Source organism: Nuphar pumila, unplaced genomic scaffold (assembly GCF_984573655.1).
Source record: "Nuphar pumila unplaced genomic scaffold, dmNupPumi1.hap1.1 HAP1_SCAFFOLD_409, whole genome shotgun sequence".
Taxonomy (NCBI): domain Eukaryota; kingdom Viridiplantae; phylum Streptophyta; class Magnoliopsida; order Nymphaeales; family Nymphaeaceae; genus Nuphar; species Nuphar pumila.
Window position 1 is genome coordinate 3,759 of NW_028323332.1, and position 26,912 is coordinate 30,670.

The window sequence follows — 26,912 nt, forward strand, 5'->3', positions numbered from 1 at the left end:
ACATAAAATGTTGCTCTGTTCGTGACGGCAATCAAAAGGAGATGATACGTGTATGTCATTCCCCCCAGTTCAGACCGATCGATTGATGTGTGTTTGGAGTGCGCGAACAACGCACTGCGTCGTAGCTCGATGCGCTGGACCCGATATGTTGAAAGCAATTGCAAACTGCGGCTACTTGCAGTAAACAAATGAAAGTAAGTTATTTGTCTCCAGCACATATGGGGCTTGTGACCTCATCGCTTATAAGGTGGTGTGTGAACATTTTGTTTCGAACAGAAGGGGTAGCCCGAAAAATACTGCCTGCTACCACGTTCACGTTCATGTGGATATTTAAGGATTGCAATAATAATTCAGTATGTCACTTTACTATTTAGCCTCGATGTGGGTTCCGAGATGCCATGCTATGCCTCCGAGCATCCTCGACGAAAGTCGCGCTCGCACTTCGATGACCGGATTTCCTGGACCAAAGGCGCCATGATCGCCTTTGCAGGCGCGTCGACCTACTTTCATAGCATCGATAGACTACCTTCATTGGTTGCTTTGTTGGCCAGTCTCGTGTGTTCAATGGCATCGAATCCGTTATCCATGCAAGACTTAATTTGCAAGTTCGAGTTCAAAGGGAACGGAACGACATATCCTATCTGCTTTTACAAAATTGCATCACAATGCAATTTGTTTATCATTACTTACTTACCTTTCCGTATTGTCGTTCGACATCTGCCTGCGATTGAATAGCTAGACGATACGCATTATTGTCCAGCACTTGCCTGGGTGCCATCATTCGAGAACCCCACTCAAGGGACAGAACTTGCCTGACAAAGGTGCGTTTTCTCGAAAACAGGATTGAAATCCATCCTCGCAAAATGTGCAAGCTTTGATCCAGAAGACTGGGGAATGTCCACCCCGTTGCCTGTGTGCGTCAGAACCCGACTTAGTACCGCAGTGGAATCAAGCACGACTGTGTACTCTCGTCACGCTCTCATCCACGCTCCCTTTCATTCAATTTCCAGAGTAAGGAACTAAGTACCACGTTGCTTTGCATACGAACTTCTCGTCCTCTTCACGGGTTGTGTGTTTGAATTGACAGTCCACTCTTGAAACCATTTGAAGTCTCCGGTCCAAACGTTGGTTTCAGTGTGGTGCACATCGTTCCATTGAGCTTCATTGAGCGAGAGGCAATCACTTTGGCGCTTGCATGCATGTGCTCTCTGGAAGCAATTGTGTAGCAACGGCGATCTTCGGTCCCAACCACCATGACTCAGCTTGCTTGTTGGAGTGTCCAACACAAGCGTAGCTCTTTTGTGGTCATCAGACACATTTTATTCTATAAGTCGCATGATGACAAGGAGTCGTTGAACAATTGAATCAGCCACGGCGCATGTCGAAAACACGGGTTTGAGCGCTTTTCACCCTAAGTAGTCGTGATCAGACGTTACCTTGGGTCTCGTCGTGGGCAACGGCAATGTCAATCAGCCCAAGCACTTCCAGGGTCCAACACTATTTCCTTCATTTTCTGTCCATCTCCGTCTAAGGCAGTCACGGACATCCACGACCTTACAAACGTGGTTACGAGTTGGCCCCCCCACCGCTTGTGACAGCAAACACACCTCTCTGAGCACTAAATTGATCAAGACTTTACTTGAATAAACCGGCATAGACAGGCAGAACACGAGCACAAGCTGCAAATCCTCCAGGCTGGCACATGCATGAGCAGCAAGTAGTATTGTATCGGTTTCGTGCCTTTTCGCTGCGCAGGCGCAGGCGTGTCGAGAAATGGCCCAGAAACGCCTCGGCCATGTTGTTCTGCTGAGAAATTCTTGCGTACAGGTGGGCGCAATCGCATGGCCAGGAGCAGCCTCGCACACTGCTGCAAGAGGCCCTTGCAATGAGGGCAAGACAGAAAAAGGCTGCAAACTTGGCAGGTATAACGCCCGCATGTGCAACGTGTACAGCTATGCTGTGTTCCGAATCACGGAAGAACAGAAGCGTTGGTGCAATGGAGGCACTTGCACACTGTCTTTCAACGGTTGTCGAGGCATTTTGTTGCGCTCGTGCTCTGCTTGAAAAACAGCCGAACTTTACTCAGCCATGCTGTGATGGGGATCATACAGGCATGTGAACCAGGGCTCACAAATCATGCTTGACCACTCAAGAAAGAATGAGGAATGGTGCATGACTGCAGGAGGTTGGATACGAGTGTGGCATGCTTGTCGCCGGTCGCCTTTAAAGATGTAAAGAAAAGAACAAATGGCGACGATGCGACGCATTATCAACGGGCCTGCTGAGTACTCACAAGGAGTGCAGGCGCCTGTGTTGAAGAACACAAAATACCATACTGCGCATGGATTCAGGAATCTTTCAAATCCGCAGACGTGATAACCTTCACGCACGAGGGACACATGTGTGTCGAGCGCTACATGCGTGCGCTTCGCCTGCGCATGCTGAGGCATAAAGTGCGAGCCAAACCGAGATTTGAACACGCGACCCCACGATTCGTGGGCGGACAGTTTAACCACTTGACCGTTGGTGGACCTTTATAGTTGTAACCACATCAAATCCTGAATAACCTTCGCCCCATTCAATGGCAGAGAACGAGAAGAGGCCGGTTCAGCAACAATGGGGGAAAGGGCGTGCAAGACAACGGGGCACCTGCAATGTTGAGTTCAATGCCGTTGCTGTCAAGATGTGCCCTGCTGCCAGCAGTGTAATTTTCAGCACTCCATAACGTGGCAATTGGCTAACGCCATTCTATGCAGGTGTAGCGTGCCTGCTGATTGCTTCCTCCTTGACTCTTGTACAATCCAGCACTTTAACGGGCCTGGCAAGCGGTGACTCATTGCGACTCGCTGATGAGCATGTGACAGAGGACGCTGTTGCCAAGATTGCGAGCTCCAGGCGTCTGCTGAAATGGTCACGTTGGTACAACCGCGTAAAACGCAAGGAACATGGATCGGGAAAGTCAAACTACAGGGATCTCTTCAGTCAAACAGCAAATGGCGCAGATATGTCAAGCCGCACAAGGACCGCCACTCACCGAGGAGCAATGAATGGTACCTGAGGCCCGAGCGACAAGTACTACATCGCAGGAGCACAAGCGGTCATCGGCTACCCTCCTCGCGTGGTCAAACTTTTACCGTCCCCTAGCCATCCGACTGAATCTCCACCGCTCGCCGCTGTTGTCGAGTCTCCCCCACCCCCCAGTTCCTACCCTCCGCTTGTCATCGAACTTCCCTCGCACCCTACCTACCCAGCTGACCCTTCATTCAACACACTCCCCCCCGTTGTCGTCGACTCATCCCCACCCTCAAGGCCTCCAGTCGACACCGCGCCTGGGGCCAAGCCTCCTTTGCACTCATTGACATCTCCACCGCCTCCATCCTTCTTGATTCTTACCACTCCCCCACCCATGGCATTGACTCCGCCAACATATTCACCTGTGGTTCCTTCCCCGACCCCGTCCCCAGCTCCTTCTCCTCCCATGCGCTCCCCATTTTACCCCCACTCCAGCCCACCGTACTACAGTTTAGTACAAGGCTTCGACACAGATGCCCAGACGTCCAATCAAGACGATTTCGAGGAGGCAAGTGGCACCAATCGTTCTGATATCTCGGTATCGGGCATCTCAGGCGCATTCGCCATTGGGGTTGCAGCTGCTGCGGCTGCTTTGGTTGCAGCCATTTCGGCAGGTATGTAATTTCCGCTAGCTTGAAGGTCTTGTGGTTGCACCGAAAGCATGCGTTCCACGGTCACACAAAGCATACGCATATCCCTTGCAGCCTCTTCAATTGCCATGGCATGCCTACAGAAGCCGCAAGGTACACCTAAAGATAGTACATGCCAATGCGTGTAATGTCTATCGTTGCAGCTTCAACTTGAGACACGGTCGGAGAAAGAGAACCTGCAACATATTGGACAAGAGACAATTACCCTGGTTAACTTGATATGGGACGGACAAATTGTCAAGAGTATCGTAAGCCCACACAAAGCATAAACACACTGAAAACAAATGATAGCATTCTGGACAGGCCCTGTGTGCACACTTGTCCATCCGCCTGGCAATGAGGTTCATTGGTGGGTGAAACTGCCATCTACAATTGCTTGTGCATGGTGCAAACTGGTAGGGAATGCCCACACACACGCGTCACCATGTAACAGTGTGCCGGAAAGATGAGAAGGGAAATGATGATGATGTATAGCTTTACAACCCTACCACATCCACATGGACTTTGGCAACTCCAAGTACTACTTGGGATGACTGCCTTTTACAATGCCAGTACCACTGCGGCAGGTCACGAACGGCACTGGTGCAGGTGTTTTGGTGCAGCGTCGGAGAGCGAGAGTGCTCGAAGCCAGTGCGCTTCCCACAGTGCTCCGCTTTGGCAGCATGTCAGTTGCTTCCGCTACTTCCGCGTCCGCCTTCAGGGGCATGAGCACTGCTTCGGATACATCAACAGGATACCCCTTTTATTCAGAACTCGACAGCCCAAACGCCAGCGGCTATCCTGGGTGCTAGTAGGAGGCACAACTCCACGGCCCCATAAGACAGTGAGGGACGTGTGAGAGCTTCTCTCAACACGAAACTGATTTATCTGTCCCATGTATGTCATTGTGAAGCTGGCGATGGGTTGCTTTTGCATCTTGATGTCAGGTCTGTTCTCGGACTCTGCTTGTCCACACACCACCCCGATAAGATGGACATCATCCAGTGGCATTCGGGCCTCGTGGATCGGTGCTTGTCCACCGCACTGATCTGCACTGCCAATGGCACTATGCTCACACTTTTTTCACAGCTTGTTCCATGGCCGAATGGCCATACTGCACACGCCTGTCTTGTGGCATTGCCCGCGCAGGCAAGGCCATGCCACACACTCGTGAGCTGACCTGTGGCATGTGCACAAATAGCTGGCTCCATGTTCATCACTCTTTAGATCTCGTTCTCATGCGTCAGCATGCACAGTTAGTAGTTATGTGTACGTGTCCTTGAATGCACACGTTTTCTCACCTTGAGTAGCTGCATGAGTTAAAAGTCGTGCGCCCACGGTGTCAGTTTACGCATGTTGCGCAAAAGTGAGTGCTTTTCTCCCCAGCCGCCTTGCCCTGACATGACATCTCCTTAAATTTGATGCAGTGACATGTAGTTGTGATGCTTGGCCGCTGTCCTTTCGGATGATCTAGACTGTCTAAGTGTCGACTACAACACTCAAGTCCATGACTTGCAGCTCCAAAGTGCAGTTAAGACATATGCTTCAGCAAGCGTTCTTGATGTTTCGTTTACCTTTCCGACCCATGCCAAAGCAGGGAACAGGAACATCGTCTTTCAAAAAGCAAGCACAGATGTAGATGCCTTGATTTTTTATCAGTTGATTCGTTGCACATGAGTGCGCAAAGACAGTAGGTTGAAGCACTCAACTCAAATCCAAGTGCTTGTCTGAACAACAAAATACCCGTTTTGGTTATCATCTCCCATGGGGAAGACTTGATCTTGACCTTGCTTCCAAGGCACAGACAGTGTCCTCGCAGCACCTTCTTGCTCAGATGTTGCTTCCCTAGTCTGTGCAACACTGTCGAAATCCCTAGGAAGAGCACTATTGAGATGGAGTTTGCTCAATCGTTCCCATTGCAGGTTGCTTTTGGGAAAGCTGGGTATCATTACCTGAAATTCACAGAGATAACCTCCAGGGCTGGGCTTTTCTTTGCATCAGTATGAAGCGAACGGGCCCTGAGAGCTGGGTGGCAACGGATGTCCACCCAGCAAAGGACACTCAAATGTATCCACTATGACATGCCACAACAGGCAATGCATTGAGGACTAGCTATAAGTAGCTCAACAGCCGTAACAGGAGGCCTTAATGCGTGCCAGCAATACTTTGGAACACTGCAATCACTGATTCACCATCAGAAGCGGTTGTGCCTGGCATCCCTAGGGTTCATCCGTGCATTTCCATCATTGACTAGAACGCCATTAGAAGCAGCAGCTCCTTCCCCTGGTATCTAAGTGTCTCTCCACTATCCATTGCTTTTGCATTTCACCGCCATCTATCTTGGTGAAGCATGCGTTGCTTGGCATGTGACTCACCAACTACACCGAGCACATGCCACTACTGCAATTCCAACGTCGGTGAGGAATCAAAGTAACGCACGAGAACACTTCATCGATGTCAGGAACACAGTTGCTCTCATAATTTACTTCTGTACTGCGACCTTGTGGTGACCGCACACTCTATCTGCCCTCACTCCCTGAAATGAAACGTTTGCATGGACATAGCAAAACGTTTTGCCACCTAACTATCGTTGGGACGTCCTCATTGCGCCGTTGCGAGAGGAATGATGACACCTAACCCCCAACCTGAGCCTGAAGATAGCTTTCTAGATAGCATGACATCATTCACTCCATGACTCGGCTTCACTTTCAGGGCGGCTCTCTGAAGACACAGCAACAAGTCCCAAGACAACAAAACTTCACCCGAGGACGCGCTCAACCCTTTTCCCCATCTTTTGGGACATTGTTCTGTACTGCTGGTCCAAGATGGGTATCAGCCGAGACTCTGTGCACAAGCGCCGTGCCACAGGTGGCCACCAGGCTGCCTGGCGCAAGAAGAAGAAATTCGAGATGGGCCGTCAGCCGGCGAACACAAAGCTCTCCACATCTTCTGATGTTCGAGTTGTCCGTGTCCGTGGAGGAAACAGGAAGTTTAGGGCCCTCCGCTTGGATCATGGTAACTTTGCCTGGGGTAGCGAGTCAGTAGCTCGCAAGGTTCGCATCATCGACGTTGTCTACAACGCTTCTAACCAGGAGCTTGTGCGAACCAAGACGCTGATGAAGAATGCCATTGTGTCGATCGATGCCGCTCCGTTCAAGAGCTGGTATGCTCAGCACTACGGTGTGGAGCTCGGCAAGAAGACAGTCGTTGAGGGCGAGGCTCCCAAGCAGTCCAAGTCAGTTGCTCTGAAGCTGAAGAAGCGCAATGTCAGCCGCAAGCTTGAGTCCAACATTGAGGAGCAGTTCATGGCTGGTCGTCTCCTAGCCTGCATATCGTCTCGTCCTGGCCAGAGTGGGCGGTCAGATGGTTACATTCTGGAGGGCAAGGAGCTGGACTTTTATGTCAGGAAGATGCAGAAGAGAAAGAAGGGTACCGCTGCCGTATGAGATCACTTGCTACCGTTCAGCGGATGGCGATTTTCATGTTTTGCTCATGCTCATTTCGTGATATGTAAATTGCCCAACCATCCATTCGCAGCCCATCATGCATACTGGAGGGGATGCAGCTCATGGGACAGCAGGGTGGGTCATTTCATTCAGCTCAGTTCTCCCATCAAGCAACAGGGATGACAGGTCCGCTTGATGACAGGTGTGGAAGAACCCTATACAATCGCATTAGTAGGGTGGCACATCTGGGAAATTTTCAGGGCGAGGGTGCGTTATGGTTTTTTTCGTTTTGAGAGTTTTATTTAGCATCACATCTTTGCTTTGTTCAAAGGCACGGATGACAACTTGGGGCCTAGGGGAGCAGCTTTGAAAAGAGACACGGTCTAGTCTACATGTCCTATTCCACGAGAAGGCACCAGGGTTTGCTGGTTTGTCCCATAGGTCAAAGCTGGGCAGTACGCAGGGGGGGCCTGGACTGCTTACTGCATGGGGAGTGATGATGCTGTCTCCTTTTGACGACACTGCCTCATCCACATGGACATTGGCAACTCCAGTAATGATTGATAACATGGGTAGAGCATTCACCTTGGCACTTGCCGCACAGGGAGCCAGCAAAACAGAGACCAGGTATGGAGATATAGCTCGTGCTTCTGGTTTTGGGGAGAAGAATGTGCATGGTGAGCAATTGTGGGGAAACAGCTGCAACATGCTTGTTGCAGATTGTGGTACCCCTTGACGAGCGCTGTCAGTCTTTGTTGCAACATCACCGATGTCATGTCGTTTAGGCGGTGGGGATGTCGATGTGCTCTTGACTTCTTAGGCCCGGGAACTGCAGCTGCTGACGCAACTGCATCAGCGGCAGCATGAAGTGAGTACTTGTCGATGTGAGGGATCCTAGGTCTTTCACAGGGCGGGGACAGACAACATGGTGCAACATCAGACTGAACAAGTGGTCATGATGTCAACACGCAGCAAGCCCTCAGAGATTCTTGAGGTAGACCTCATCGGCTAACTGAAGATATTTCCGCATTCAGTAATCATTGAAGACGATATGTCTCTTGTGGCAATACAGAACGATCATCTCATCATCAAAAGTGTTGATTGCATGGCAAACTCCTGAGCGTGTGCATACAAATGGGTTCACCTGAACGCCGCAATGCCGTGAGCAATTCTAGAAGTCGCAACGGTTGACAGGTGAGGTGGTGCTGTTGATCCAAAAACAATATTGCCACTTCACACCAAGGCAATAGGCCGCAAAGAAGGACAGAACTGCGCTGGACATTGAACAAGGTAAAATGAAAATTTGGACGCCGTCGAATGTGACAGGCGTAATCTACGGCGGAATTTGCTTCAAGAGCAGCTTCTCTGACCATCAGTGTCCTGGGCACACCGGAAAACCACGTGCGCCGAACCAAGATTCGAACGCAAGACCCAGTGAACAAGGTACACAAACTAATTCAATCACTACATGCAACACACCCCTTTGAGAGACAAACGAGTGATGATCCATGCCCGGAGATCATTTGTGACATTTATGGCCATGTTCGTGGGCTCTTGAGCCTGCGGATGCGGGTATGGCTTTGTAATGTACCTGGATTTTCCACGAAATACGTAGGCAGTGGGAGGCTCCTTACAAAGTCAGCAGCTAGCAGCAGTGCAAAAGGCTACAGCAATTTGTGACCTGGGCTCAACTGCGTATGCCTTGGTATTCTACATGTCATTCTGCCACAGGCTGATCGGACATGTTGCCATCGTCGTCTGAACCATCGTCAGATGAGTTGTGGTCCTCATCTTCCAGATCATAGAGTGTTATTCGTTGCATAGCGCACACCGCTGCCAGGCCACGGCTCACAGAGACGCCAAGCGGTGCGTTTACAAGCCCACTAGGGGTCTGTCGTGACACCACTCCTTGGACCTCGCTCAGGTTCACCACTCCGCCTTTGCTTGCAATAGCCTGCACACGAAAGCAAGGATGACAAACGGGTCAAACATACATGTGCCAACAACCACTATCACTTGGTGCCGAGAGACATTCTGATGCCAGACGCGAACATGACAAAAGGGGATGAACATTGTTGAGAGAGGAGTTTTGAGTTTCAAACTACGAAGAGCTGAAAATGCGTCGCCCCTGTTCTCCAGGAGAGCACCCACCTGAGTGTATAGATGAGCACAGCGCCAAGCTGTACCCTCACTGGCAAAGAACGTTCACCATACAGTTGCACAGACAGCACGTTGCCGCACCTGTGGGCAATCGAGCTGCACAGTGTTCTCCAGGCTGACAAGCTTGGCTTCTTCGAATGGAGTTGGTGGGACCAGGACCAGGTGGCCCTGCTGGTGCTCATGTAGCTTTACCCGTGACGGCCCTGCCACACCCGAAACGACCTTGTTGATCTTTGTGAGGATTACCAAACTGCCACTGCAACAACTCATGTTGTCAGCTTCTAGCACCAGTGGTCATCGATCAGGTGTGTACATGGAGTGGAACAGCATAGCCGGCTCAGAGCCACTGGGTCAGGAGGCGTGTGAGGGGTTAGCCTCAAAACACGGTGCAGTGCCGGTTTTTATTCCATCTGCAAGAAAGTGCCAAATACCCGGCAGTGCATCGATTCTGCGCCCCTTGGCCTCACAGTTGCATGTTTGCACTATGTCTCCAAGCAAACGATGTGTGAAAGCTGCATTGAGGCGCACGCGGCCTCGTCATACGGTTATGCATCAGCGTCACACTTATAGATCACATTGGTTGCTTGAAGTCGTGAAACACACACAACTTTCATTTGCTCCTGCAAAAGCAAGAAACCCAAGATTCTCATCTGTAGCATGCATTCCAGCGTCGAGTGTTTCATTGTTGCCCGTTGACTAGTATCTCAGTCGAGAACTGCGTCTGCCACAACAATCACCCATTGGATACATGCCAGCAGGTGCATGGCGTCCAGGAGAGGGTCGCTGATCATAGGCTAGAGGGCATCGTTACGAGCTGTAGGGCATCAACAGCTAGTGCCGATTTGATTCAAGCAATGCACACTCACAACCATGACAACGCCTGCAAAGGCTTGCAATCCCCGAGTTCCATGCAAGGAAGCACAATGGTGAGTGGCTGATGACGTACTTGCGGTAACAGTGAGCATCAACGACGACACACTCTGGGTTGTCAGGTTCTGCCACCACCAGGATGCCACCAGCAACAGATGTGGGCGTCGAACAGTCCGGGGCGTAGAGTATTCGAATGAAACCGATGCTGTCAGGCTGGCTGTGGTGCATCGCGCAGGTGAATGTGAAGCAAAGAGTTGTGAGGTTGCTGCCATTAGCGGCCACTGCAGGCTGTGGCTGCCACTTCTCGAGATCGTCCACCACCAGCGGCGGCATGAAGAGCGAAGGGCTGCTACATGGCACGTGCCCCTTGCCCCTACCTGACAACGCGAGCTACACACATACCACGCGTCGCTAAGGGCACAAGAAAGTAACACATCTTCCACATGGTGTGCATTGCATTGTGCGGGCACAGCACCTATGGCTGTTTCACAAACGAAACTGGCATAGAGTGGCACATGATCAATTCATGCTCTCAACATGCGCCAGTGCAGTAGATCAACAGGCTGCTCTCGATGGGTTGGTTTTATTAGTACCGAATGCAAATTGCGTAGCAGCAGACAAAGACGAGACGACCTTGCTGATGAAAGATTGCAATCTGATTACAGCCACGGAGATTGCACTCACTGCCGTTGCGCGGACATTGTGTGAGATGCAGAGATCATGCATGACACACGGGGACACATGCACGCTGGCCTTGCTGCACGCAAAATGGCGCAAAAAGTCCTGCATCGGTTCTCACATCACGCTGTCTGTGCATACCTTCATGAGCGGTTGAACCATCGGCGAGAGAACAAGCTTGCGGCCATCAAAGATATCCACTACGTGCTTGTGCAAGCTAGAGATGGCAATGCCGATTGGCTCTGCTGACGTAACGTTTGGCGTGCCAAGCGCTACACTCATCACATCAAGCACCGTCCCCATGTCTCGCGGCACGGTTACGTTCTTTGCAGTGAAAATGTTTCCTTGCATCTGATTGCCGGTCTGCAGGCAAGCTGCAGTCATTAGCTGGTTGTACAGTGTGCCAAGTTGCAAGCACACTTCCATCCGGTGTGAGCACGATGTTGGCGCCAGTGACTTGATTCCTTCACCTCGGGTTCCAGAATCTCAAAAACTTGCTTTCCCTACCCCTTGTTTCCAAAACCGTTCATCACGTTGATTCGTGGTCCTATCGTGGTCCTGGTCATACACGTTGTCCAAGCAAACGTAGCCATTGCGCTTCAAAGGGCTGCACAGTTTCTAGGATCCCCCTCATTATAGTGATGGCATGTGTATTCGGCCACACCTGTGATGCGAAGGGCACCAATGAGTTCACTCGGTTCGCGAAAACAATTACAGTAGAACAGCCACAAAGATCGCAATGCCCCTCATGATGGAGGCACATGGGGCCCATGATGCGAACCTGAAGTTCAATGCCGAGGGCATCCTCCAAGAAATGCTGATTCAAAAACGCGGTGATGGCTGCCAGGTCACCGGGCGAGCGATGGGCTGGTGCCACAGTGCTGTTGTTCTGCGCACGAACACAGCCCAGCAACCAGTCAAAAAACGTGCGGTAGAGGCAAGCCACTTCGGTGAACATCTGGCGCAGCACTTCGAGGCGGACCATGAGCGCAGCTGCCTCTGCCTCTGCCTCTGCCACCAGATCTGCCTGCGAAAGTCAGTCGATTCATCAATGCACGTCCTGTCCACCATGGAAGTGGAGATGCAGTATAAAGGGTTTGTTTGGGATAGGTCAGCGCCAAGCAGACTTGGACTTGAGAGTTGTCGATGTCCGTGTTGGTACAGCGGCCCCGAAAGCGGAACAGCAACGCTTTCGGCAACGATGTGGCAGAATTAACACGGCGGAACATGCATGTTGACATGCAACCACACCGGGCTACACCCAGAATGCTCAGCAGTTGCATGATGGAGGGCACTACATGTGCAGGGTGTCACCTGCCTGAAAAAGAGGAAAGCTTACCTGACCCCGTAAAGTTGCATGACAAGAATTTGAGCATGCCAGTGCAGAATGGTACCGAATGTATGCACCACAGGCTCATGAATGGTACCATACAGCTGCTGTGTTTGCTGCAGTTATCATCGCCAGACACTGCTGATACAGCCTTCAAAATTTGTCCATGCAAGCAACCGGTGTCTCTAACGTGGAATCCTCAGCCAGAGCAGATCAACCAAGTGCACATGCAGCAGCCAGGCCCGTGTTGACCAACAAAAACGCATGCAGATGTCGGTGTAGACACTGATATTGCATACCTGTACAAAAGCTTATGCTGGCTGCGTACATCTTGGATCAGCAAACTACACTGTCAGAGAATAATAGGGCATCATGTTTGAACACCAGACGTACGCTTTTCATACAGGGTTACGGTAACAAGCACGGTGCCACACAAATGGATGTGATTGAGGCGCACATAAATGCCGAGCGAGCTATACGTGGGAGAGCTTGCCAGAAGGCCGCGTAGCTCACTGACGATGAACGTGATGCGCTGGACGCTGTCTAGGACGACACTGCTCAGAGTGACATGCGCGCTGTCCAAGGCAGAGTCGATGGAACGTGCAGCTTGCTTTAGACCATGCTCCCCGGGCCTGTGACTCAGAAACAGCTCGAGGGCGGCCGTCTTGACGCCTGCTGTCATCACCGTCTGCAAAGCACGCCCACACAATTCAGCAACCATGTGTACCTCGTTCCACAGGAACCAATCTTCTATTCATGCAACGCATGGGATGATGCAGAGGCAGGGATGACGCAAGAGTGATCGAGTCCTAACCAAAGGTGGCCAGTGTGCTACGGTTCGTATTCCTGCTCAGTGAGATGAAGACAGGCGTATGAGGCTGCAAATGGGCGCGATAAACCCCACAATGAAGTAACTGGCTCGGGGATTGCATGACATCCCCAACATGCGAGAACACCAGCGGGTGCACGGAATGTGCATTGTGCGGACGTGTTGAGATATTCGGGAATGCAGGCGAACCCTGACATTCTTAGCTAAGGATGTCAGGGTTCGCCTGCATTCCCGAATATCTCAACAAAAGCGATGGCCCAAGTGGTTGAAGCTGGCCCCGACAAACTGTCAGTCGTGGGTTCAATCCAAGCCGGGTGCAGGATTAAGTTGAACCCCTTAGCTAGGGTACAAAGTGTTCGCACTATAGCGACACCTCTTGGGGCTTGGATTCCGTTTCAACGTGGTTGGACTATACAACCACTTGGGCCATCACTTTTGTTGAGATATTCGGGAATGCAGGAGAGGACAACATGCAAACGGCAAGTCGAGGCTGACCTGGAGCTCGTGTTGCATGGTGGCTTTATACGCCTCCCAGTGCGCCATGAGATCAGCCTGAGGTGGGCCAGTACCATCGGTGCCAAATGCGGAGCATACTTTGACGAAGGTTGACCGCGCAGCTTGCACAGTGCGCTTGAGGGTGTCGATGCCCTTGCAACAGCGACCCCCCAGGTGCGCAAGTGCTGCAGCAATCAACGAGACCGCGTGCACCTCCTTCACCCGACTGCTGATGCACTGCAGGCCGCACACCAGCACGCCAAGTGTCCCTACACCTCCAGGTTGATGATAATTTATCACACAACAATACTGCATCCAATTGGGCAAATCCAGGTCCTACTTGGGACTCAGTGCTACGATTATCATCACCTGAGGCAAGCATACCTAGATCAGGTTCCCCATGCGATTTGCATCTGGACACAAGGAGAGTTCAGTCATATATGGTGGCAATTCAGTACAACTGAGGTGCCACTTTTTGGTACCTTCCCCTGCCCTCCTTCAATGTTTGCAGCGCACAAAGAAAGAGGAAGGCGACGCAATGCAGCTTTCGACGCGAATCTGAGATTCACTCGCAAAGTACTTTGGGTGTGAGCACAAACGTCTATGCAACGTACAGGTACTGAGGCATAGCCCCAAGTGCTCACCCAGGCAAGTCACCTGCACAAATACCCGCAAGCACCCTCATGACTTGAGCAGCGAGACGCACCAGGTTTGGAGGTGTCTGATGACGTGCCGTAGGCTACGAACAAGCGTGACAAGTCCAAGCACATGGCCAGCGATTGCGGCACGCTCTTGGGAGCAGGGCCTGTCTGTCCAGCTATGGGTGACTTGAGCATCTTTGAAAGGCTGAACGAAGTAAGTGCGTAGTGCCCAAAAGCAGATAAAGTGATGTCTCCTGCAGCGCGGAAACGAGATTTCTGATACCAACGTCGATGGCGTACAAGCTCAAAATCATGGGCTCAGTGGATATACTCCCCACTTGTTGCATAGCAGAGATAAGTCGTGCCATCCGTAGTCGTCACTCTGCACGCCTGACTGGAAAGGTTAGTGTGACCATTGCGAGGCATTTCCGTGCACAGATGCCTCCAGACATACTGTAGACGCACATACCAAGCATGCCAAAACAGTCCAGCATCACCAGGCACTGGTGGCATTGTGGAGCGTTCTAGCTTGCGTCTGCACTCTGCGTTGACGATATGGTTTATGCATCGCCTCCAGCACAAATGGAGGATACCGTCGAGGTCCAAACGCTGTGGTGCTTATCAATATGGCACTGGGAAAGCTGCACGCACAAGATTCTCCTGGCTGAAAACGTCTTGAGGGTCCATCGGAGGTTGATGTCGCACCGGTGATATCAGCTCCGCAAAGCATGTTGAGCACTTCATAGTCTGTGTCACGCAGTCGTGGGGCGCAGCCTTTGCCAGTCTGCTCCTGCCCATTGGATTCTGACTCCGAGGGAGGCCGCGTCGGACATAACCGGTTGTATCGGGTCATCACATGGTGCACCAGCCTCACAACTTGTGAATCCCGCACTGGCACGGATGTCCATGACAGGCATGCAATGGGGTTGGCTTGGTTGGTATTCTGTTCACACAGCACCCACTTTTGGCTTGAAGTAATGATCTGATGCTCAAGAAGTGCATTGATGCTGTTCTTTCCAGCACCCAGCCTCATCGTGACCCATCGGTGACACATTCACGTCCAAATGGACGTGCCGAGGAGATTTGAGAACCTTACATGGATGTTTAATGGGACATCCTCCAGATACCATGCATCAGCTTCACATCCCCCTGGATTCAAATTCAGCACAACCCTGACAGATTGAGCTCAAACAGAACAAGCGAGTCGCGTACGCCCAAAAAGCAGGCGCAATCAACTCATCATATTCAACATACCTGCAGTTGAGCTTCGCCATTCTCAGCAGCGATGATAGACACGCTGCCATCGCTGTGACCGACCGCTATGTGCTCACCGTCTGGTTGCCAACATAACGATGTCGCCTCTGACTCAAAAGACAGCGCCCATATGCGCTGAAAATTTGTCAACCTATACGCGTGCAGTTGACAGTCCTGGGTCAGACATGCAAGCAAGTCTCTCTTCGGACTCCATTCAGCTTGCTTCACTGCGGTGGTAACTGTGCGATCACTACTTACATAAAATGGCACCCGCATGCTGCCCATTCAAAGAACAAGAAGAGCTGTAGTTGAGGGGCGCATGCCTATGAAGTAATATGCGATAAACCTTCCTGCATCGGGCATTTGCTACATAGGTATCTATCTCCGGATACTAGTCCCCTGACGCTTTGCTGCTTGGCAAATGCTCCGCACTCATGACACTGCGCCATTCCTCATTCATCCCTTCCCATGCGTATATCTGGCCATCGCTACAGGATGTTTCTGTACAATCTGAAGGGCCGAGGACTAGAAACCTTGTGTGCTTGCAGGGCACAACCCTGGCATCTATCGAATGCCTCCCTAACATCGGACCGTGCTGCATGCATCAAACAGTGTATTCTACCGCTTTCCATTGAAATTTCAGTGGTCTGTATGCCACTGACCTGAATAATATGTCGTCAGAAGCAGCAAGGGCGTCAAGTACCGACACCGCACTATTGCAGAGTGCGTGGTCGCTGGATTTGGAATGCATTGTGGCCTTTCCGTCGAGAGTATGCGAAAATCATGTGCACGTACAGGTTTGGAGAGATCTATTCATTCTGGTGTGTCGAGAGTACACGATGAAGGACGCAATGCTATCGAAAGCCAAGACCGATTAAAGCAGGAGTTGTCAAATCTAAGTCAAGGTACGTCCTCGTGCCATCAATCTACCCAGTATTATTGTTTCTCCTTTGGATGCATTCGTGCTTTGTAAGGAGTTTTGTGCCATGTACTTATGTGAACGGTGAATTGCAGGTATAAACGACATCACAGATGTCGTGGGCAAAGTGAAAATTCTTATTGACACAGCAGCCACACTACATCGGATGCATCGGCAAGCAATTGCTCTTCAAAACAAGTGCAACTCCATATCAGATCGTTTGGACGTCATCGCAAAGCTCGCAACAGCGGATGCCCAAAATGATGTCTGAGGCCAATCTTGTCGGCCAATCTTGACGATCTTCACCACCCCGGGTAACCAGGTATCTACCTGGTCATGGTCATCCTGCGCAGTGCTAAGGCACAGCACCTTGTTTGTCAGTATGACAGCAATGATGTCAGTCCGCTTCCAAGGGGTACGACAGCAACGCCAACACGACAGGGCAGATGCGAAGGGCAGTGGCGGAGGTAACGCCAGCGCATGAAAGCCTGACAGATTATACGCAGATCGTCCAGTGCAAGGGTCATCGTCAGGTACCCCAGAGCTGGGCATCAGGAATATCAGCGTGATGTGGCCACATTGATAGGCGAGGTCATAGATAACATAATGGAGCGTCCTTTGGTAGAACGGTCTGTCAGTAGGCGGGGAAGCGAATGACAGGCACGTCCCGTCAACCTTGGATTTCCAGCCCATGCAGTGCCCTTGTGGCATGCACGTCTGCTGTTTGTTCTGCATCATGTTGGGCATGGGCTTGCCAAAATGTTGCAGCATAGGCTCGGATCGCACCAAATTGTGCAAACATGGCTGCTTTCCACTCCTGTCGACGATCCGTTCTATTCTAAATAGCCGGGGGGGAAAACGCTGTTGCGCCTTGCATTCCGCAAGACATTTGCAATCTCTTTTCTGCACCCTTCCCCCGTGAACAGTGGCCACAACAGTGGGAGTGAGTAATGGCCATTTCAAAAAGGTAGTGTTGTAAAAAGATACATCAAATGCAAATGGCCTGAGGCATTGGCATCAGTGCATGTCCAGTGAGGAAATGTTTTATTGGTTTTGCACTCTGTGATTATCACAGGACAACATACATGCTAGCATGCCAAGATGTTGAAATACGCATTTGTGGCTGCGAACAAATCATTGCAGCTCAAATCAAACTCGTTTACAGATCTGTATCTGGAGATACACTAACATTAAGATGTGGTAACACTCTTTGTGGACATTACCACTGCCGCATACCTAAAGTATAACCTATTGAATATCACATTCAAACTCAATGATTTCAAAAATAAACGGAACATTTTCACAGCCCATTTTCTGGTGCAGGGGCCCATCACACACGCACATGGCTTGCCGATTTTGCCGAGGCAATCCATGTTACCCATGTACGTCGCTGTCCAGGTGCTCAACAGCAGCAGCGTAAAGCAAGCCTCCTGCTGTGCCGGCCACGAACGTGCTTGAAAAGCTGTCAGCACGATCACCAAAAGCAACAGCGCTGATGACATCCCAAGGATGTGCGATGCCACTGACTGCGAGTTCATCATCATTCATGGCTCTTTTCCGACCTGCAAGGCTTTGTCACTCCTCAGATTTCACTTTTAAAACAAGCCCATTATCTACACAAAATGCAACGACACATGGACGATCCATAGGGAACAAGGCGCATGCCGTGCTTTGCACTTGTTTTTCAAGATCATGATGCTACCTTTGTTGGGAAGCTAGCTAGCAAGTCACACGCCGCAGCCTTAAAAATTCTGGATAGCACTTTATGTTGACATACCTCCCTCCCTGATGGTGTTGACGTCCTGGACAGCAGTTCCTTCTGCTATGTACGTGCTCCCTTGAGCATTAGTTTCAGCACAGAATATGACGGCATGAGGCAAGAACGACTGGGTTTGGACTTCGGGTTGGCCCATACGAGCACACCCTGCTAGAACGCCCGCTCTGCCCGCACTGGACCCGTACGCCACAAGCTGCAATGCCTCACTGGAAGCTACAGACATGGTTCCTGCCAGAATGCCACCAAAGTTAGTGTGCAACCAGCCTGAGCACTCGCCACTGACGGCAATGCGCTGCAAACCCTCGTCTTCCATCGGTAGCACCAGCGAACCCAAGCCATTCCCTGCCAGCCATATCACATCCATTGCGGTGTTGCCTGCAAACATAAGCAACCGCTGTCACAGCGCAGAGCTCGAAATCAGCTCGATTGCAACAGAGTGCACAATACAAGCAACGGACTGTCCACTGTCATTCCATGATATGTGTGCCCTGCGAGTGCGAGACCATTGTTGCTCTTGGTGTGTGTTGTGATGTGCCTGTCTATGCATCCATTATAGAAGTCAGATCCGCCTTTCGCAATTCCGCCATGCCGCATGCTTGCGTCAGGTGATGGTAATGGTAGCAATGATTCCCAAGCTGTACTTGTAGTTGCCCATGTTCATGTGGATGCGGTGGTGCTGTAAAGCGATACATCAATATCATCATGCACCTGGGCAGGTTTACCACTTGGATAGATCAGCAGGAAACATCGTGGCACCTCGTGTATATCACGAGGCTTCATGATCATGTACAGAAATGAAAGACGAAAACTCACCACTCCCCACCTGCAAAAGACAACATCGGGCACTCAAATATCCGAAGTGCGTTTTCAAAAATGGCTTGTTCCGCCGTTGCTCCTGTAGCGCAAGGCATCATTCACCTCCAGTTCGCGTTGTCATTCTCGTTTCGACCAAGGACTTTGATGTCACATGATGATCCCCGCGATCGTCATCGTGTTGAATAGACTCGCTCACAGCGATGATTGGGCGTGTCCTAACTGCTGCATGTCATGATATCACTCCCCAACAGCTTCTCAACATCACTCGCCCATCTGACCAGTTCCTGCCAACAACGGACCATTGACAATCAAGTCTTGCAGACAGTCAGCTTACAGCGGAGGGAGTACACATCCTTGGCAATTGTCCGCATGAGCCAGTCATGATTTGGTTTTTTACAACAGTCGTGCAGTGAATGGCGAGATCGCACCAGTTTGAGTGAGATTAGCCAAAGGAAGCTGAGGCTCTCGTGCATCATACAGGAGCAGTGTCCCTTCGTTGCCTGTCACGCAGAAATAATTGGACATATCTGCGGAATCCGAGCCTGGGAACGACCCCTGAGGTGCCCAACATCCGCCCCACAGTGCCGAGCCGCCTGTGTGGATCAGTGAAGCCACTGTGAAGCCTGGAGGGTCCGACGAATGTGCCCCATGAAGGTTAACAATGCACACCACTCCTGTTGCCGTCGCAATAAGCAACCGCTGATGCGGTGTGACCTGCTGCCATTCAACTACGCTTGGGGCGTGAGGGCCCAAATGCCGTGAGTCTACGGTGATTTTGGGCTTGAATTGCACAGCTTGCACCTGCTTGCATTGATCAAGTCAGTTAAGTTGCCGTGAAGCTGTGTGCGTCAAGTGCCTTGTATCATGTGGGACGATGTCATGCGCTGGCCGCTTTTGAACGCCTGTACAAGAGACCGATGGCACTTCCATTCGCATGCACTCAGTTCGCATGTGCTGTACTTTTTATGTTTCCAATAGAATGTTTTCATCATTCCAACGTCTGGTAGGGATTTAACAACAGATGAGCCCACAGAAGAGGCCAACATGGACATCGGATCAGCTGGGACCGATACATAATGCATGCAAATGTTTAGCGGGACGTGCACACCACCAAGGATCCAGACGACTAGGTGGCCAAACACACCTTACTGAACACGTCCTGAACCTGTGATGTGCCAGATAGAGTCGTTGGTAGGGCAAAAACCACCACAGACCCATTTCTAAGGGTAGCTGCCAGAAGGCCCAATCGTTGAGGTGCAGCCATTTCGTGGTTGTTCCCTTCATGAGGAACATCACGCATACCTGGTGCCGGGCACCACTTGACACGGTCCGCAACCACTCCGTTGTGGAGTATACAGTATTGGCACTTCAAACTGAGCGATGTGCTGCGAGAGGCGAGCGCTCCACGCTCCCGCAGAACTTGCCATATCTGAATCAAGCCAAGGCCTTCAGCCACATCACCAAACGGAGGGAGTGTCTCGGACAAGCAGCTGCTCACGGCGATATATTGTTGGTGAGCTTTCGCAGGGTGCTGCAATGTGTCTACAGGTTCGTCCGCAGGGGCTAAGTCCGTGGACACGACAGCTCCGCCTACGAACCAAGGCTCACGTCACTATCGTGTCAACGTCAACGTAGCCAATTACTGAGGCACTAAGGAACCTCACCACAAAAAGCCAGGGTTGAGCTTGTGCACTTGAGTTCAGGCATGTGCATCCCAAATCCAAGTGAAGAAGATACTGCCTGCAAAGGTTGCAATGTAATGGAATTATCTGCGCAATACGTTACTTCGCGTGTGCTGCTAAGGAATGTGTGTGCGTCAACCGTCTCTAATTGGTCGCCTTGAGATGGACGCCACTGAGGGAAATACTCGACCATGCTAAAACGCTTGTTGAGCACGATATGGACACATGGCTGATTTCCCAGGAAAGGGCGAACGTATTATCGTTTTCCCTGGAAGAAGACAAGTGCACACATGGGATGTTCTACAAAGTGTTGTTATGTCATGCGATGTTGCATGCCATGGCCCATGCATAACACGACGCGGGGGGACCCAGCTGGGCTCTGCAGGCAACCTCGTCACACGGCCACACGGCCGTGTCATATACGCACTGCCATGGGCTCTGGTCCAGCTTCGCGACATCCATTGGAAAATGACATGGTACAACATTTCAAGCGGACCTACAACACAGCAATCACAATCACGCAATACAGCGCACACAGGAGTACGGTTGCATGTCTGCGTATGCAAACGTCATCACGCGATGCTTTCATACAACACGTGGCGTGCCCATCCTACTCTTTCACACTCATCTGATCTTTGTTTGCAAGCTCTGAATACGGAATGGAAGCATTGAACATAACACTCCACTGCTGCTTCCCATCATGCATGCTTACACTTCTTACAGCATGCTTAGGACCCACAGATTTGAGTGTGTCAAGGTCTGTCGTGCTGCCAGTTCACCTTGTAAATTCACCTTGCAATAGAACAATCGCGCTGTTATCCACCAATCACCAAAAGGCCCCTTCAAACGCGTCCTCCGAGAGACCTCACTCCTCTTCTGCAAGGGCACTCTCCGTTGTTGGTGCATCCCCAGCTGCAGCGGCCGCTTCAGCAGCGGCTGCAGTAGCAGCAGCGGCGGCCTCTGCTTCTATTTTGGCTTCCTCGGCAGCAGCCAAAGCCAGCTTTGCCTCTTTCTTGCTTGCCACCGTGCTCTTGAGCTTGGCAGCCGCAGCCCTCAGTGCTGCGGCTTTGTTACCAGTGCGACGAACTTGCTTGATGTATTGCGTGAGCAATAGACCCACACCCGTGACTGGCAGCTCTTGTGTCAGCACTTCTGGCGCGGTCGCTTTGTTGACAGCCTTGTAAGCACCTCTCACCCTCTTCCACACAGCGGCCTTGCGGTCCTGCTCTGCATCGTAGCTTTGAAGGCTTGCAAAAAAGCTCTCCCCAATCTGACCCCTGCACGTACCAGACATTCACATCAGACCGTGTTTCCCAGAAATCTGCAATATCATGCACGGATGGCATGAATCACACCATGGCATATTTGCAATGAGTCTTTACACAAATATTTACTTGAGGCCGAGAAATGGGATGGCAATGCCGCACGATCTGCATTGCACAGCATTTTGTCGCAAGCGAGATGTTTGTGATGCGAACCAGATGGAAACAGACGTACGTTAGTGAGCAGTAGTGTCTCACCCACCCGAGCCTCGTTTGCATCCTTTGCTAGTGCTAGTGTTTTTGTGTGCCCTCACTGTTTCCAGTCATCCACGAGCTGCCAGCCCAGAGCACTAGGCTAGGAGGAAACAGAAAAAAACGAACCCCCCCTCAAAAAAAACACTGCAAATGGATACAATCGTACCCACAACACATGAAAGAGACCGCGAAGAGCATTTTCAAACATGTGAATGCCAAAAAACAGGCTATAACACAACAGAGAGTGCGTGGGCAAACTACCGTCAGAATTATCCCCGAGGGTACCCAAAGGTGGGGGTTCAAACTCAAAGCGTAGCACAAAATATGTTCACTTTGCATGATGGTGGGGGTCGGCGTACAAGGCAAGGTTCCAAGTAGCAAACGTCGAGGGTTCTTGCTCCAGCAGATGAAATGCAGCTTTCAGGATGTGAAACGTTGCATGAGGTGAGGTGATGTAGGACTTGAGCTCTTTGAGAGCGTCATCCTTTACTGCCTCCAAACGGGATTTGACCTCCGCCATGCATGCGGTCTCCAATGCCACCTGCTTTGTTGCTTCCTCTGTGACCACTTGCAGTTTTGTCTCCTCTTTCTCGAGTTTAGCAATCTGCACACGTTTAATGCTCATGCAATACTCAATCAATTGCACTCGTGAACTGACGTTCAAACTCAGGAGCGGACAGGTCCCCCGATTGAGGCACCATGGGGCTCCGAGCCGAACTGGGAGCAGCCAGCCCCGCCTCCAGGTTAGAAGAGGACGGTGCCAGGTTGGCCGCCTCAGGGCCTGCGGCAAAAAGCTGCTGGCCGACAGCGGGGCGTCATGAATGCCTGGGCACCTCTTATCTTCTGTTCAACAACGCAGCGTGCGGTGCCAATCACTTGTGACTCTTGAGGCTACTCAGAAATGAAATCGAGTCAGCATGAAACCCAGCATGATTTTCAAGCAGTAAGTGGAGTTGCCAATGTCCATGTGGATGTGGTGGTGTTGTGACAAGATACAAGATCATCATCATACAGGTACAAATCCCACCGTAGTTGTTTAAATCTTTCAATAAAGCCTTGAAAAGTACCATCAAACAGTCCTCTTGCTGTTATGAAATGGCAACACGCCCAGATCCCCTTGAAGGCCCCGTGATGACACCATCCGTGGTGAAGAGCAATTGCGAACGCAAACAATTAGTACATGACTGATCTACACAAGCATTTTGATTTGTGAATTTGTGTGCATGCAATTGAGGGAAGTTACCCGCTTGGTAAGTGTCTCAATCACTTTGACAGGATCCACGACGCTGCCTTCCTCGGCTGCTGCAGGCTCAGGTTCTGTCTCCTCTGTCTCAGGCTCAGCAGGCGCGGCATCGGTAGCAGGTGGCGGTGGGGCTTCAGCAGCCGTGCCTTCGCTGCTCTCAGGCGCTTGTGGGTTTCGAATCGCCTGCAGTGCCGCCTTCAACTCGGCGTTTTGTTCCAGGACAGTACTGTCTGCCCGTGCCGCAACTCTGCGTTCAATGATGTCGTCCAACCGCGCAGCAACTTTCCGTGCAATCTCCCAGATGAAGTCTCTATCCTTCTGGCTGATCTCCTGAGCGCTGCCGTGCGGAACCAAGGTGTCGCAGCCAATGACGCTGCTGTACTTTCCGCTCTGTTGGACCGTGGCAGCTGCAAAGTAGCCCCCCAGGGCAGGGAATTCATTGAAGTACACCATGCGAGGCTCGTCTGCCGTGCATGGCACGTGCAAGCTTGGGAGGTTTTCATCCAGTATGCGCATCGTCACAGGGACCGGGGGCGCTTTGTACCCCTCGTCGGCATCCTCTGGAGGAGGTGGGGGGCGCTTTAGAGTGCGCATCTTCGACAGAATGGGGCTCTGGTGCTCTGGAGCAGCTACGACGTATTCCAGATGATGCGATTTGTAGTTCCAGCTTGCCTTGACAACTGTTTCCGGGTCGACCAGTGGCTTTGCCGGCCCATCATTGCTTTGCTGCTCTGCCTACGTTCGTCCATATGCTGGAATCAGGCCGGCCACAGGCACATCACAATTTTTTTGAGCTATCATCATTGCAACCTGATTCACGCAATGCAAGGCATTTCATCAGCAAGTGATATTACATATCGTCCTTTGTGCGATGTGGCTTGTGCATCTTGTGACTGGAGCAAAGGAGTAAAGTTGACGTGGTGAAGTATAGTTTAGTTTCAGACTACCACATCCACATAGACAATGCAACTCGACAAGATAGTCCGTCATGGACATAACGAGTGTTTCATGTCTTTCACGGACGTAAAGGGTGCTCGGCAAAAAGGTCCGCCATGGACATAAACAGCTCGTCTCAACATCTTGCACGGCTGATGCCAAAGCCTGTGACAGAGTTGGGGACCGAGATCAAAGGTTAAGAAAATTCAGCTCCTGTAAAGTCCGGACAATGTACGACATGTTGGGCGTCGTGGGAGCGACCATGTTGGTCTGATGCTAATTGTGTGGCACTCTCATTGACGAACAGCGCCTGCGAAGGCCTACGACAACGTTCTCAGCCATTGCAGCCACCACCTCCCCACCCAGCATGACAAGAAGCGCAGCCACAATAACGCATGCAGCCTCAAGCAACCACACCTCGGCAAGCTGAACACACCTCTGGCTCCACGTCCCCGGCCTCAGCCTCAGGCTTTGCTGGGGGATTCTCCTCAGCCTCATCATCGGTTTCCTTGGACCCGGAACCGTCCCCTGCGGCGTCCTCATCTTCCGGCCATGTATAGTCAGGCTCCTCGGCAGTGGTCACCACAGCAACGTATGTGCTCGATACATTGCAAAACTGCATGATCATATCCGTGGCAGTCTTCCAGATCTCGAGGGGATAGGCATCTGAGTTGGCAATCTGCGAGGCAGCCGGTCCCTGTTTGTGTTTGCTTGTTCTTTGTGTGGTTGGGTTTCATTGCTCGCAGAAGCGACCTGACGCAGACATGCAATACCTCATGATTAGCGCGACAGGGCGACGCAGGACATGGGTGTGGTTCAAGTTGTGATGTGTGCGCACATGCTGAAGAGCCGCTTGCTTTTCAGCTGATGAGACTTCTCGCAGCTTGGCGATTTCAGCAGCGTTGGCAACCTGCTGGTTCAAGTTTCCAGTCTCAGCTGCTTTCTCAGCTGCAAAGGCCGAGTCTACTTGCCCATTCTTGACATAGGTATGCAACCACTTCCCAAGAAACTCCACTGGATCGTTGGGCTGAGCAGCTATGGCAGCAGCCACGCCTCGAGACAAGGCCTCACCCACTGTCTGTTTGAGAAAGTCGGTGTCGAACCCTGACATCGTCAACCTGCAACCTGGAATGCGTTTTGCCCCGCAAGAACAGCCGGCGTATCAATCAGTGCAAACGTTTGCGAAATTAAATTTCAAACTCATTTTTATCACCTCTAACGCTGCATCGAAGCAGTGGGCGTTAGAGTTGCCAGCCAAATCTCGATTCGCACATGTATGAATTGCAGGAAAAGCTGCCATCGCAGGTGTCAAATTTCACCGTAATCGCAACATTACATGAAAGAAGACCAAACGATAAACATTGATTGATATGCTGTGTCTTGCGCTGTGCATCAAGTTCTGTAGGTCGACTGTCATGTCACACTTGCGCTACAAACTTTACAGACAGTGGTTGCAATGCAAGCATCGTGGTTTACATGCTGTTTACATTTTCAGCTGTGTTTTATCAGTGGTAAGCATGGTGCCTGCACACCTCGTCTAACCGTCGACTGAGAACCTGTATCAGTTAAATTGATGTGCTACGCTTGTAAAGCTATCATTTTCTTCGGAAGCAAAAACGAGATTTTCTGAATGTCATCCTGCATATCAATGGTATTGCGAAGCTGTGGGGATGGAAAGCAATGTCGTCTCACGCCTGTAACACCTCATCAGACGCACCACGAACTCTGCAAATTCTGCATGCCATCCACATGCCTTGCTTGTAATAAATAAGATTATGGTTCTCCATGCCCCTCGAAAATATCGATACCTGATGTAAATGTGACTTTCAATAGACGCGGGAACCTGTGAGTGGTAGTGGCTACCAGTGACACCGAATAGTGTCACAGGGATTCGTCAAAGTGGGCCACCGATCAATACATATGCCCACTGCCAAGTGCAACCCTGCGTTTCCTTGCAAGCTCTGGTTCTCGCATCTATCAACTGTTTGCGAGCGATGACACTGTGACTATGTGTCGCCAAGTAGTAGCGCCTCAGCTCCAAAAAATCTCGAAACATGGGAATCACGCAGATTCAACAAGATCGTATGCGAGAAATCGTGGTCGTGTTTCCTACCATACCGTCGCTTGCCTGCCGAAGGGGCGAAACGGCAGTGACGATGAAATTGACGGGCATCATCAGAAACCTGTATCGAAGTCCTGGATAGAAGTTGCGTCCAAATTCCTACTACCTGAATCCGAGGTGCGTGGCTCGCTCTTGCTCAATACCTCTTACCCGTGATGAGCTGGTGTTACCGACCTTCAACATGTGTTCACCTTATCGTGTGTAACCCAACACTGCTGCGTACAATTGCCACCGTCTTCTGAAAGCCAGCTGTGATTTTTATTTTAATAATTCAATCATAGTTTTTATGCTCCTGGAACGGCTTCGAGCACTTTCTAGCGTCGTATTGTCAGGGTTTCACTTCCCTTTCGGTCCCTGTCGCGTCCTGCATGCGATGAGGTACGCCAAGGTTGGGAAATTCTGCAAGATATCAAATGAAGTTTCGGCTGCACAACGTTGTGCCAAGTCGACTTATGTTTACCCCTTGTCATCCGAGCTTGTGTGCAACACATGTGAA

At 51.0% G+C, this 26,912-nt stretch overlaps 1 protein-coding gene and 1 pseudogene across 1 annotated transcript; one reads left to right on the plus strand and one right to left on the minus strand.

Annotated features, from left to right (window-relative positions):
* The first annotated feature begins 6,511 nt into the window (after nt 1–6,511).
* LOC149810279 (small ribosomal subunit protein eS8 pseudogene) lies at nt 6,512–7,187 on the plus strand (annotated as a pseudogene).
* A 14,276-nt stretch (nt 7,188–21,463) lies between these two features.
* Nucleotides 21,464–25,405, minus strand: LOC149810280 (flagellar radial spoke protein 2-like). The gene is made up of 5 exons (XM_089994319.1): nt 25,133–25,405; nt 24,731–24,991; nt 23,359–24,093; nt 22,475–22,719; nt 21,464–21,875 (listed from the first exon to the last, which is right to left on the minus strand). The coding sequence occupies exons 1-5, from the start codon at nt 25,403–25,405 to the stop codon at nt 21,464–21,466; spliced, it is 1,926 nt and encodes a 641-aa protein (XP_089850445.1).
* Between the last annotated feature and the right edge of the window lie 1,507 nt (nt 25,406–26,912).